Source organism: Natator depressus, chromosome 1 (assembly GCF_965152275.1).
Source record: "Natator depressus isolate rNatDep1 chromosome 1, rNatDep2.hap1, whole genome shotgun sequence".
Lineage (NCBI taxonomy): Eukaryota > Metazoa > Chordata > Testudines > Cheloniidae > Natator > Natator depressus.
This window is the reverse complement of record NC_134234.1, coordinates 225,920,054-225,933,605: the sequence shown is the minus strand read 5'-3', so window position 1 is coordinate 225,933,605 and position 13,552 is coordinate 225,920,054. Positions and strand designations below refer to the sequence as shown.

The following is a 13,552-nucleotide window of genomic DNA, read 5'->3' as shown; positions in this document are numbered from 1 at the left end:
GAGGGCAAATGGTGAGCTTCAAATGGTGCTCACTACCTAATATATAGGGCTTTCCTACGAGTAAGTGTGGCCATGTGAGGGCGTCTGAATTTTGTGAGTATGTGCAAGCCTGCTGAAGACTGGCTTGCACATACTACAATACATTGGCTACAATGTTATGGTGAAATCCTGGGTTTTCGTATCTGAGGTGACTCCTGTGTTTTGAGGAGTTTGCGTTATGATGTGAAAATTTGTTCTCATGTGAGACTTTTGAGAGGGTTTTTTTCCTCTGTTTGGGAATAGTGCTCCTAATTCCCTGGAGTAGGCTGAAACCCACCATTTATGCAGTGCTCACATGGCTCATTCAAGCCCCATTAGAGCAAGGGCTTATTAGAACAGTGTGGAGAATGGCAATTTGTTTTGTGGCAACTTTCAAGGTTTTGAAATTTTGTTTTCATTCCAGTGCAGATGTTTTTGCAAAATAGAATCATGTCAAATGTCTGTTTTTCAGACCAAAACCTCACCCTTCCTGAGTTGAAAAGCTTTTTTGGGTCATGTCCGTCTGTCTTTCTGACTCTCACCATGTAGCCTAGTGGGTAGAGCACTGGCTGGGGATATGGGAAACAACCCAGGTTCCAATCCCTGCTCTGTCTGATTCAGAGTGATCTGGGATGAAAAACTCTGCTTTGGATCAGGCAGAGCAGAGACTGGAACCTGGGCTGTTTCCTACATCCCAGGAAGGATAAGTTTCTGCAAAATGTTTAGGGTTTGAGATTTCATCAAAAATGTTCTTACTAGTTCTGTATGCTGTGTACCTGTAGCTGTGTTCGTCCCAGGATATTAGGGAGACAAGGCGGATGAGGTGCGATCTTTTATTGGACCAACTTCTGTTGGGGAGAGAGACAAGCTTTTGAGCCACATGCAGCTTTTCTTCTTCTAGCACCACCAGAAAAAGTTTTGTTGAAAAACTCAAATCAGCTCTAGTACTATCCAAATGGACCACTGGTTTGAACCAGTGTGGCAGTGCCCATGTCTCTGAGGGTGAGAGTGACTTTAAAGCAGCCTTACGTTTGAATTTCCTTTTTCTTTTCACTTATTTTCATACAAATTTTAGATGAATGGTTGACATCGGATTTGACTACCTATGGGAAAGGAAGGTTTTTTTTAATCTGCAGACTGGGATGGAAATAAAAACCTTCCAAGCTACGGTAGACTGTTTGGAAACATTAAAGCAAATTTTATTACAGGGATTATTTTACATTACACTCACTTATTAAACCCTAAAGACATCTTTTTAAAAACTACTGTATATAAAGACAAAAGCAGTTCAATAGCAGTGTGAAACATATTTTTTGGTTTTTTTTTTGTCTTCCTGGCTATCATTTCAGAAAGACCACACGATTCATTATATGAAGTCAGAATATTTAGCAAACAATAAGACATGAGTAAATCCAAAACTAGATTAGTAAATTATAGAACACTCGCACATATTGAATTTAAACATCAGTTGGTATGTAAGTGATATTTTCAGTGTATTAACAAAAATGAGAAAAACACTGTAACCCTAGAATTGTAATTAGAGAACTTAAAATTTGACTGTAGACTTAAAATATGTGATTGCAGTGTCTTCTAGTGTTTGTATTGTACTATTTACGAATGAAAAGTATTGGAGATTTATACAATAGTGTTTGCAAGGCTTATGAAGGAGTTACTCCAGATTAATTGTGTTTTGAGTTATTCTAACTTTTGTGTACCAGCTTGGTTGCTAAATAGGATTGAATAACTGGCTTCAAAATCTGTTTGAAGTGTACTTTAATATGCCACTTACTAACCTCATAATTTTCTTTATGAGGAGACTCCTCAAAAATTACAGCCATAATAAAAACTTACTTATTTAGAACAGCCACTCCAATAAGCTTAAGTACACTTTGAGATCAACAGGCCAAACTGTTGGACTCCTGTTTCTTTAGTGCAATCAGTACCAAGTATAAAGGATGAATAAATGTGACACAAGGCCTGGACTTTTTTACTAATTTCTTTTGTCTTATTTTATACAATAGTATTTAATTACTAGGAAGTCAGACACACATCATTTTAATGAAACATAAAATGATAGAGAATTTGTAAAGTAAGTTAGAGTCAAGGAATAAAGCCTTCAGAGTATGAACAACGCCATACACATTAAGAAGGGCAGAAGCCCATTTTCAAAGGGATAGGATGGGATTAGTCACTTCCATACTAAGGTGATTTTGTGCCCCATGTTATTACATAGGAAAGGGCATAAACAAAATACTTTTTTTTCTTTTTTTGAACAAAAGCCAACATATTGTGGACCTGATCCTTAGAAGTGCTTAGGTTTGCCAACTTTCTAATTGCACAAAACTGAGCACCCTACCCCGGCCCTTCCCTGAGGCCCTGCCTCCTGCTCACTACATTCCCCCTCCCTCAGTGGCTCGCTTTCCCCCATCCTCACTCACTTTCAGTAGGTTGGGGTGTGGGAGGGGGTGAGGCCAGAAATGAGGGGTTCAGGGTGCAGGAGGAGGCTCTGGGCTGGGGCGGGGATTGGGGTGTGGGCTCTGGGATAGGGCCAGAGATGGGGGTTTGGGGTGCAGGAGGGGGCTCCAGGCTGGGGGGTGGGGCAGAGGGGTTCAGGGTTTGGGAGGAGGCTCTGGGCTGGGGCAGGGGGTTGTGGGGCAGGGAGTGAGGGCTCCCATCTGTGGGTGCAGGGTTTGGGCTGAAGATTAGGGCCTTGGGATGCAGGAGGGGGCTGCTGGGTTTGGGAGGTAGGGCAGAGGGGTTCAGAGCGTGGGAGGGGGCTCTGGGCCGGGGAAGTGGGTTGGGGTGCAGGGGGGTGAGGGCTCCATTTGGGGGTGTAGGCTGTGGGGTGGGGCTGGGAATGAGGGGATTGGAGTACAGGAGGGGGCTCTGGGTTTGGGAGGAGGTGCAGGGATGGGGCAGGGGGTTGGGGTGCAGGATTACCTCTGGTGGCTCCCGGTCCACGGTGCAGCGCGGGGGCTAAGGCAGTCTTCCTACCTGTCCTGAGTCTGCGCTGCTCCCTGGATGCAGCCAGCACTGCAGGTTCAGATCCTAGGTGGAGGGACAGCACGCGGCTCTGCGTGCTGTTCTTGCCCATGGGTACAGCCCCCACAGCTACTGTTGGCTGTGGTTCTCGGCCAATGGGAGTGTGGAGCCGGTGCTCGGGGTGGGGGTAGTGCGTGGAGCCCCATGGCCCCCTGCGTAGAAGCCAGACCTGCTGGCTCTTCCGGGGTGCAGTGTAGAGCCAGGGCAGGTAGGGACTAGCCTGCCTTAGCTCCGCAGAACCGCCGACCGGACTTTTAATGGCCCACGGACTTTTAATGGCCCAGTCGGCGATGCTGACCAGAGCCACCAGGGTCTGTGGTCCCTTTTCCACGGTCCCTTTTCTACCGGGTATTCTGGTCGAAAACCAGACATCTGGTCACCTTAGAAGTGCTGAGTGAATGAGGCTCTTCAGGTAAAAGTAAATGTAGAATTTGGTGTAATTTATTTTGCTTTTGCTGTAATCATTTTACACTAGCTAAAAGTAGAGAACTGTTGGAGCACAGCCTTATTTGATGATGGCTGATATATTACAGATATTGTTTACCTAGTCATTGCTTTTCGAAAACTTCAGAATACAAAAGATGGGGACAGTGGGGGGAAATTTACCTGTGATACGTGTTTTGTTTTAGATTAAGGCTGAACTAATATTTGTTTTAGTCAAGATCCAATGTTCAAGTACAATATATAGGCTATAAGCTGGTTTTTTTAACTGATGCTAGATGAACTGTTGTTCCTCTGTTATGATATGGATTTATCCACATGTGTAAATTTGTAGGCAATATGAAAACTTCAGCCAGTGAGTATCTACCGAATATCAATCTGTCTGTACAGAGATTTAAAAAAAAAAAGCACATCACTTACAATGTGTACACATACCAGAAATAAAGCATAAAACTGCTCATTAATAACACACAATTCCCAAAGGGAAAAAACCCTTACAAAATCCAGTAAGACACACAAACCAGTATCTAGTACAAATTCCTTCATGAACACAAGCTTTTTACAAAGATCTCTATGGTGGCAATAACCTCACAATAAAAATAGGTAGTTCTAAACAATACTTAGGAAGAGTTCGCTTTTCTTGTTCTGAAGGAGACCGTTTGAATGACTATGTACAGGAAACAATTCTGTTGATTGTAAAGTTGCCGAGTTGCAGAAAATAGTCATTTATTTTAATGGATAATATTCGCTGTGGGCCTGATTCTCACCCTGCTGTAAGTCCAGAGTGACTCCATTGAAGTAAATGGAGTTACACTGGGGTAAAATGGTGCTCAAGATCAGAGTCTAGCCCAGAGAATCCATTTTATGTTATGCAAGGTTAAAATCAATCAGCTGAAGTTTGGAAACTGCTATTGGTATCTGACACATTTGTTTCAGTATTACTAAAATTGAGACCTGAATGGACAAAACTCGAGACTGCTACAATTAAAGGGACACCAACAATCTGAAAACTATTAATTTAAGAAAAGTGAGTTCTAAGGCTCACTCACTCCTGCGTCCCTTGTCCAGCTTTTGTGATTTTTACGATCCTATTCTTCTGTTCTTTAACAGTCTCACTCTCATTGCATGAAAGATCCAGACAAATGAAAGGGGAAATTGCCTCTACAGGAGAAACAGAGAGACTGATTACATACAAAGGTCTGGTCTACACTTAAAAAGTTAGGGTGACCTAGCGAAGTGGCTCAGGGGTCTGAAAAATCCGTACCCTCGAGCAATCTAGTTAAGCCGACCTAACCCATGATGTAGACAGTGCTAGGTCAACAGAAGAATTCTTCCATCAACCTAGCTACGGCTTCTTGGGCAGGTGGATTAACTCTGGCTGCCAGGACATCCCCTCCCGTCGAATTCGGTAGTGTCTGCTCTGCAGAATTACAGCGGCACGGCTGCAGCGCTGCACTGTATTTCAAGTTTAGAGAAGCCCAAAGTGCAGGCAGGCCTGTAAAGTAAACAAACTGGAAAAAATAGTGAAATAACTTTTCTCTCGTCTTTCATTGACAGTGAGCACACATGCTTCTTGTAGTAATATAGTCGTTAAAATATTACGGAGAAGTTTGATTTCTAAGTTGGCTTTGAAGTCTGATATTCCATCCTTAATTCAGCCTGTTGTGCTGAGGTAGGCATCACACAGTGAACGATGTGTAACAGAGTGTGTTGGTCTAAGAACCCTGCAATTCTCAGAGGATCAGCAGGCCTGATCCTTGGAAGTGCTAAGTGCCTCTCTTACTATTCCTGTTTGTAACAAATCGTTCCCAAACTTCGGTAGACTTGATCCTGTGGTACCTTACGTGTGTGTGTCAGGTCCATAAACAGTGGAAATGCTATGTTACTGCTGTGATGGAGGGAAGGGAATAAGTAGCAAAAAACATGTGCAAGGAGACTCTGTGTGTTGTAGATATAACCTCGGGGGGGAGAGGGGGTTGGTCTTTGCAAGCGAAGGCAGATAGGAAAAGAAAAGGAGGCATGTTGCCCACAGAGGCATGGCCAGAATCAATGTTACTTCTGGCTACGTGATTTTTCCGGCCTTTATGGCAAGTTGGGAATGAGGTGTCCATCTCACAGCTCTACTGTGTGTATTCTCCCTTCCATGCAAGCACAGCCCCTTTGCTCAGGCTAAATACTATTTTTGCAAAAACCCAATGCTGTATTGTACCAGTATCTGAAAACTCTCTATAATGCCCCTTTGATGGAGCTCTTATTGTCCCAGCTTCAACTAAAGTGCTTTGAATGGTATCATGAAATGCTATTTTAGAAAACTAAAAGCTCTGTGGTTTAAAGTGAATTGAGAATTTAAAAAATATTGACTCCCTTTACTACATTTGCCACCATGTACAATACCACAGTACATCTTTAAAGGCTCTAGTGTGGCTCTACAAACTGAATCACGTGCGGGGAAGAAGGGGGGCATCAGAGTACCCCTCACAAAGGGGACGCTGCAGGCATTCTGCATGGAGCAGGAGCAAGTCCAATGGCTGCAAGGGTGCTGAGGGGGAGCATGCTTACCTGTAGCTCTTGCTACACCTTTTCATTGGGTATAGCATGCTCTTCCCCCCCAGTGATACTTTGCATTGACTGGTTGGCATGCAGGGAGGTGGGACATGGAGATGTCCCTGTCCTCCTCAGGCAGGCCTCCTCTCAGAACTGGACTGCTGCAGGCAAGATTGGCTGGCTTCCCCTGCTTCTGCTCTCCAGAATGGACACCTCTCTGTGCCTTTTCACTATCTAATGCACTTCTGCAAGGTAGCCATAATTTGGCCCAAAGTGTCCCGTAATAATGTATCCCTTAGCTGTTCAGTAGAAAAAGAAAAATGCTCTCAATTCAAAGAAGTTTTAACAGAAGACTTCGTGTTACTCAGTAGACATGGAAAGCGTTCCTGCTATTGATGATGCTCTCAAATATATGCAGCTAAGTCACAGTCAGATCATTTGGTGTTGGTCGGAATAATATCAGCCATCCTGAATTAGTTTGGCACTAATGTGGCTGTGTTGAGTACTGTGATTCCAGAGGAATTCCTCTGTTTGGTTGTAGTCACCAGGTGCTCTGTATAAAACGATGTCTTGCTGCATGACTTAATTTCACAGGAATGATTGATATAAAATGGGTGGCCAAACTGTGGTTCGTGAGCCGCATGCACAGTTAAAGTGCAGTTCACGGAGCCCTCGCTCCCCTGTTCTCCACCTACCAGACTGGGAGAGGGGAGCTCAGGGCTTTTGCCCTGCAGCAGGGTGGTAGGCCTAGGGGCTTCTGCCCTGCGGGGAGGGGGATCTCTGGGCTCTAGTCTCGCTGGAGGTGTCTGCTGGGGCTCAGGGCTTCAGCCCTGCTCCTGCTGAAGCCCTGAGCCCCAGCAGGTGCGCCCAGCTCTCAAACTTCTGAAGATTATTTTATGTGGCTCAGAGGGTCAGTACATTTGGCCACCCTGATATAAAATATATTGTATGTCTTCAGATTAAATCCCTACCATAAAATAGAGTCAGGCTATTGCAACACGCAGTGACTCAGTATCCCATTGCTGTTCTGGCTTGCAAAGCAATCCTCCCATTCCTGAGGGGGATGAATTATGAGACCAATCAATTGCTGAATAACTATCGCCCTGAGGGGATTGGATTATTGCCTTGTAAAACAGAGGAGTAGTGGTGTTATTGCTATTGTAATCTGAGGGATTTTTCTTTTCATTTCCTATCAGGTTGAGGAAGGGGAGAGGTTGTCCTTTTTTAAATTTTTGTACCCTCCTCTGGAGGGCAAGTACAGTTGAGGCCACTTGTTGTGCTCAGGAATTTCATGATGTCATGCCAGTCTCATTGCTGTGAATAAAATGACCAGAATCGGGGACTGAAATGACTACTACCCTGCACTCTGATTGGATGAGGGGTCCCTTTGTATTGTGAGGTGTGATTGAGGGAACAGTGACGGGGAATGTCAGCATCTACTCTATTGTGACATATTCACCAGAGAACTTTGGAATAACTCACATTCATTATTCTGACACAGATTAGGCTCAAATGGCAATTGATGGATGGGGAGGCAAAGAAAGTTGATCTGCCAAAGGTTTGTCTTGTTGTCCTTGTCCACCTTGGCTTGGATCTTGCAAGAGCAACTTGTATTTCACTGTATTGAGCTTTCCATCAAATACGATATCTCCTTTCAAAATAATAATCTTGACCTAAAATTAAAATATTGCTTACAGATGGTTTTCTGAACTCTTTCAACATTGTTTTTGTAAGTTGATAGGAGGTGATTCTTGTCAGATGTCTTGACCAAACTCCATCTTGCAGTGTCATCTATGTTTGTTTGTTTGTCTGTCATTCACTTGGATAGTTGGCTCTTGAAAGCTGCTCGCTGCATTCTAAACTCACCTCTCCCATCTTGAGGCACATCATTATAGTTTTCTGAAAAATATAAGAATGTTTGCCTGTAAGTGTCAAGAAGACAGTGTAATGGGAAATAGCTTAACTGTAAACCTGTATTGTCTCATTGTTTGTTTTAAAACAATCCCTTCTAAGTAGAGCTGAACAAATAATTGATATTTTTAGTTTGGTGGTTGAACTGAAAAATCTGAGGGTGGGGGAGTTTGTTTTGAACCGAAACTGAAATGAAAAACTGGAAAAAAAACCAAACAAACAAGTTGAGGTTGATTTCAAAATGACATTTTCAAAACTATTTGATTAGTTCAGGTGCCCTAGAAATGAACTTTTCAGTAAATTTACTATTTGCCCAATTTTTTTTGTTCAGCTCTTCTTATAAGGACCCTGATCTTGCAAATACTTTAGCACATGCGTAACTTATTAATTTAAGTAGTCCTATTGATGAGTTTGATTAATCAGCTGTGTAAGAGCTTGCTTAGTTGGAGTCTAAAACAGACACTAACATTCGTTTCCTTCCCAAATTTCTCCTCCTCCATTGTGGATGACAGTTGTCAATACTGATTGTCTTGTTGCCCAAGAACATGACAAGGGGACATTAGTCTTTTTGTTTGTTTGTTTGTTTTGTTGTTAATAAGAGCATGACATATTTGTCTTGAAACGCGAAGGAAGAAACACATGTAGCGTGAATTACTAGCAAGTTGAATTTAAAAAAAAATCACTTTAAATAAAAAAAAAATTGGATTTTCTTTATATTACACTTCCTTAAAAAAAAACTCTTTAAAAATTGAAATTGTAGTAAGTTTAGACCTTAACACATGTCAATCTATGAAATAATTTTAAATTAAATTCCCAAAATAATATTAAGTGGTAAAATTTGGTAGTAAATTTTAAACAACGTCAAATCACAGAATTTGAGGAAGCCAGTGGCTAAGCATCTGGAACCAGAGTTTGACAGCTAAACCAGCTTTTGACAGCAGTATCCTCTTCTGTAGGTGCAGAGAGAATTTCAATTTATTAAACTAGGTCAGTTCAAAGACTACTTCATTCAAAATTAAGAAACCAGTTGGGAGTTGCAAAAGCAGGAAAGCTTGTTCTCCTCTTCCAGTGTATGAATAAAAGCTTAGGTGTGAAAGGATGAGATCTAAAATCTTGAAGGCCATAGTGACCACAAAGAATTTACTAACTAAGGATAATACTTCCTTGGTTTAATAAATCAGTTCATTTTAAATGCAAACCACGTTGTGATACATTTTTCTTTTATATCCAGAACACTTAAGGTAGCTTTATTGAATTAAAAAAAAGCAAAATGCTGCTTTTTGCATTTTTAATTGAACTTAAATGTCAATTCAAACACAGCTTGACACAAATCGTAAGTAAAAGATTAGCCATCTAGTAAATAAAAAATGCTGAATGATGCATTTCTCAATATAATAAAAATGTAAAATTAAGAATCTGAATGAATGTAAGTCAAGCTATATAATTGATTAAATAAATGTGTATAGATGCACTGTTTCCTCCTGGTTAGCAAAAAGAAGAACCAAACCCGTGTAAAGGTTATATTTAATTGCAAATCCGTGTTTTAATAGTTACTAACCAATGAGGATCAACTTTGTTTAGGAAAATAATTAAAAAGTACAAATGCAAAACATAATTAAAATGGATTTTTTAAATAAAAGCTTCCTGCTTGCTGATTTTAAATCATGATGAAAATCAGTGATTTAAACCATTTTGGTTTAAATCAATCCACCTTGGCTACTACAGTTGATCTAGTAAGTATTAACACTTGTAGAACACACTCTAAAAATACCAAGTATGTGCACCTGTTCCTCTTGTGAGTTAATATCACTAACCTGAGCAGTCTCGTTGGAGCCACTGGGACTATTGGCCTGACCAAGTTTTACTCGTGTGAATAAAGGCTGAAAGATAAACCCCTATATAAGTGCTAAATATTATTCTTACTGATGTTGTTAATACCTTATGCATGGGGCACTGACTAGGAAACTAGTGTCCAATCCAGATATTCACTCTGCCACTGACTTATTTTGTGGCCTTGAGAAATCCCTCCATGTTTCTAAACAGCTATTAGGATATTTATTTACTTTGCTCACATAACCCTTGAGAGGGTTATTCAGTCTGACAATAACAAATGCTATAAATGTGCTAGGCGTTATCAAGTATACAGTCTTTGCAAATGACTGTGGGCCTGATCCTGAGAGGTGCTGAGCACTTGCAAGTCAATGTTGTTGATTATTTACTACAGACATAAAGTAAGAGGAACAGTCTGCCTCAAAGAGCTAAATGGACAAAGAATACAAAAGGTAGAGGAGAAAGAGGTGAAGTGACTTGATCCAGGTCACACAATACTTCAGTAGCAGAGCTCAGAGAAGAACCTGGGCCTCCTGATTCCCAGCCCAGAGCCCTATCTATTAGTCCATGCTGCCTAAGGGTTGGGAGTGATCAGTTCCTCTCTGGATGTGGCCAGTGTCAAACGTTGCTCAGAACAATGACATGTAGCATAAATACCTAGTCTAGATCAATACATAGGGAAATAATGTAGATTGCATTTTGGGATAGGCCAAGCTTAAAAATCTTCCAAGGAGCAAAATACACTTTATTATAGTTTGCCATAGCATATGTCGGCTGAGGCACAATATATATTGTTCTAACCCTAATAATACTCATTTACTTAACCTAAGAATGGCCATACTGGGTCACACCAATGGTCGATCTAGCCCAGTATCCTGTCTTCTGACACTGGCCAGTGCCAGATGCTTTTGAGGGAATGAACAGAGCAGGGCAATTATCGAATGGTCCCAGCTTCTGGCAGTCAGATGTTTAGGGACACCCAGAGTAAGTGGTTGCATCCCTGACCATTCTGGCTAATAGCCATCGATGAACCTATCCTCTGGGGACGTATCTTATACTTTTTATGAACCCAACTATACTTTTTGGCCTTCATACCATCCCCTGGCAATGGGCTCCACGGGTTGACTGTGTGGTGTGAAGACATAATTCCTTATGGTTGTTTTAAACCTGCTGACTATTAATTTCATTAGGTGACCCCTGGTTATTGTGGTGGTCACTTTCTCCACACCATTCATGGTTTTATAAAAAGAAAAGGATTTATTTGTCTCTAATTTATTAGTCTCTAAGGTGCCACAAGTACTCCTTTTCTTTTTGCAAATACAGACTAACACTGCTACTCTGAAACCTGTCATGATTTTATAGAGTTTTATCATATCCCCTCTGTTGTTGTCTGTCTTCTAAAATGAACAGTCCCAGTCTTCTTAATCTTTCCTCATATAGAAACTGTTCCGTACCCCTAATGATTTTTGTTGCCATTCTCTGTACTTTTTCTAATTCTAGTATAGCTTCTTTGAAATGGGGCAACCAGAACTGTGTGCAGTACCCAAGGTGTGGGCATACCATGGATTTATATAGAGGCGTTGTTATATTTTTGATCTTATTATCTATCCCTTTCCTAATCGTTCTTAATGTTCTGTTCGCTTTTTGGACTGCTGCTGCACTTGGAGCAGATGTTTTCAGAGAACTATCCATGATGACTCACAGATCTTTCTTGAGTGGTAACAGCTAATTTAGACCCCTCATTTAAACTGATAATTTATTCCTACCCTTTGTTTCCTGTCTTTTAACCAGTCACTGATCTGATTAGCGGTGTTTAGAAATTTCATCTCTGCATCCCCTCCTGAGGTGACATGTACCCATCAATATGGGGTTAGTTGAAATCCTCCATTATTATTGGGTTTTCTGTTTTTGTAGCCTTTCTAATCTCCCTGAGCATTTCACCATCACTGTCACCGTCCTGGTGAGGTGATAGGTAGTAAATTCCTACTGCTATATTTCTTCCAACAGAAATTGGTAGTTCTTTACCTTTTGGGTATTCACAGGTCTAGGTGCTACATTATTCAGCTAACATTCCATTAATGCAGTGTAAAGAAATCTATGTTTATAGACCCAAAATTTCTGTGGGAATCACTGTTTGCTTCTATCTAGTAGACAGCTACCTGTCAAATCAACTCAGAACATAGGGCTTGATTCACCTTTTTGTTACTCCATTCTTATGCCAGTGGTAATGCTGTTGAAATCGCAGTGATGAATCAGTCAGGATGTTTCTTTGTTTGCTGTATGATCTGGACCGTCTGCTCTCATGCATAATGAGCAATGGTGTCTTAGAATCTTGTGCAAAGTAATCCTGTGCGATATGCTTCATCTACCATGTGCCCTTTGAAGAGGTAAACTGTGGGTCCAGAACATCCACATGGTCGGAGTTCTGGGAGGGAGTGTAAACACAGCCTATGAGGGAGTCTGCGGTTCAGCACTGGTAACAAGGATGGGGCAGTTGGATGGTAAACTGGGGTTGAGAATGGGGATGTGCTAGACAGAGGATCAGTGCTCCAAGAGTGTGTCTAAGGACCTCAAGCTAGGGGCAGTGCCTGGACTCATTTCAGACTCCCAAGGCTTAAAGCACTTGAACCCACTCACAGGAGTCTGGTGAGTGGTCAAGAGGGGGCACTCTCCTAGATCCGTGACACCTCATAAGAACACAAGAATGGCCACACTGGATCAGACCAAAGGTCCATCTAGCCCAGTATCCTGTCTTCCGACAGTGGCCAATGCCAGGTGCCCCAGAGGGAATGAACAGAACAGGTTATCATCAAGTGATCCATCCCCTGTCACCCATTTCCCAGCTTCTGGTAAACAGAGGCTAGGGACACCATCCCTGCCCATCCTGGCTAATAGCCATTGATGGACCTATCCTCCATGAATTTATCTAGTTCTTTTTTTAACCCTGTTATAGTCTTGGCCTTCACAACATCCTCTGGCAAGGAGTGCCACAGGTTGACTGTGTGTTGTGTGAAGAAATATTTCCTTTTGTTTGTTTTAAACCTGCTGCCTATTAATTTCACTCCAGTGTCACTGGGTGCTCAAGATGGACAGTGTTCACTGAATGGGTAGCTTTCAAGATATTTTGTTTTGTCATTCTCCTTATGTGTGAGCAATCTGAATTCTAGCATTTCCTACTTTTGAATGCTTAACTTTGCAACCTTAATATTCTTGTAATGTGGCTTTTTGGATGTAATTTCCAAAGTTTTGTAAAACCTTTTAAAAAAGAGAGGGATTAGGAATGTATTCAATTAAGAAACAAACCCAATGCTTCTTAAACAGAGGTTGTCAGTTGGAGGCACTCTTTGCAGTGCGACTCACTTAGTCCTGCATGTGGTCAGTACCTCCCCTTTTCTCATTCCTCAGGATGGGATTCTCATATATAGCAGTTGAATGGGGCAGAGACTCAGAGTTAAACAGCTAACTAAGCACTATAGGTGGGATTTCAAAAGCTGCTAAATTACTTAGCGCTTGTGCACTATGGGGGAGTGATTTCTAAAGTTCACTATCATGTTGGGCATGAATAGGTGCATAGAGACCCTGCTGGTGTGCACTAAAGGTTCCCTATTTCTATGTTAAAGCACACTAGGAAACCTTTAGTTTCCTTTAGAAACTCTACATATACCAATTCAATGTGCAACATGTTAATACTTTAGAAATCACTCAACCCCCCCCCCCCCCGCATTGTGCACATTACCCCACCATGCAGGCATGCCCTTAGGTGCAC

General features: G+C 41.7%; 1 protein-coding gene across 4 annotated transcripts in view; it reads right to left on the bottom strand.

Annotated features, from left to right (window-relative positions):
- Window positions 1-2,620: 2,620 nt before the first annotated feature.
- SHISAL1 (shisa like 1) overlaps window positions 2,621-13,552 on the bottom strand; it is a 280,550-nt gene continuing 269,618 nt past the window's right edge. For all 4 annotated transcript variants that reach the window (XM_074936639.1, XM_074936655.1, XM_074936635.1 and 1 more), the window contains one exon: window positions 2,621-7,944. In XM_074936639.1, the coding sequence (XP_074792740.1) occupies window position 7,944 (1 nt within the window). In that variant the 3' untranslated portion in view covers window positions 2,621-7,943. The remainder of the gene's footprint in view (window positions 7,945-13,552) is intronic.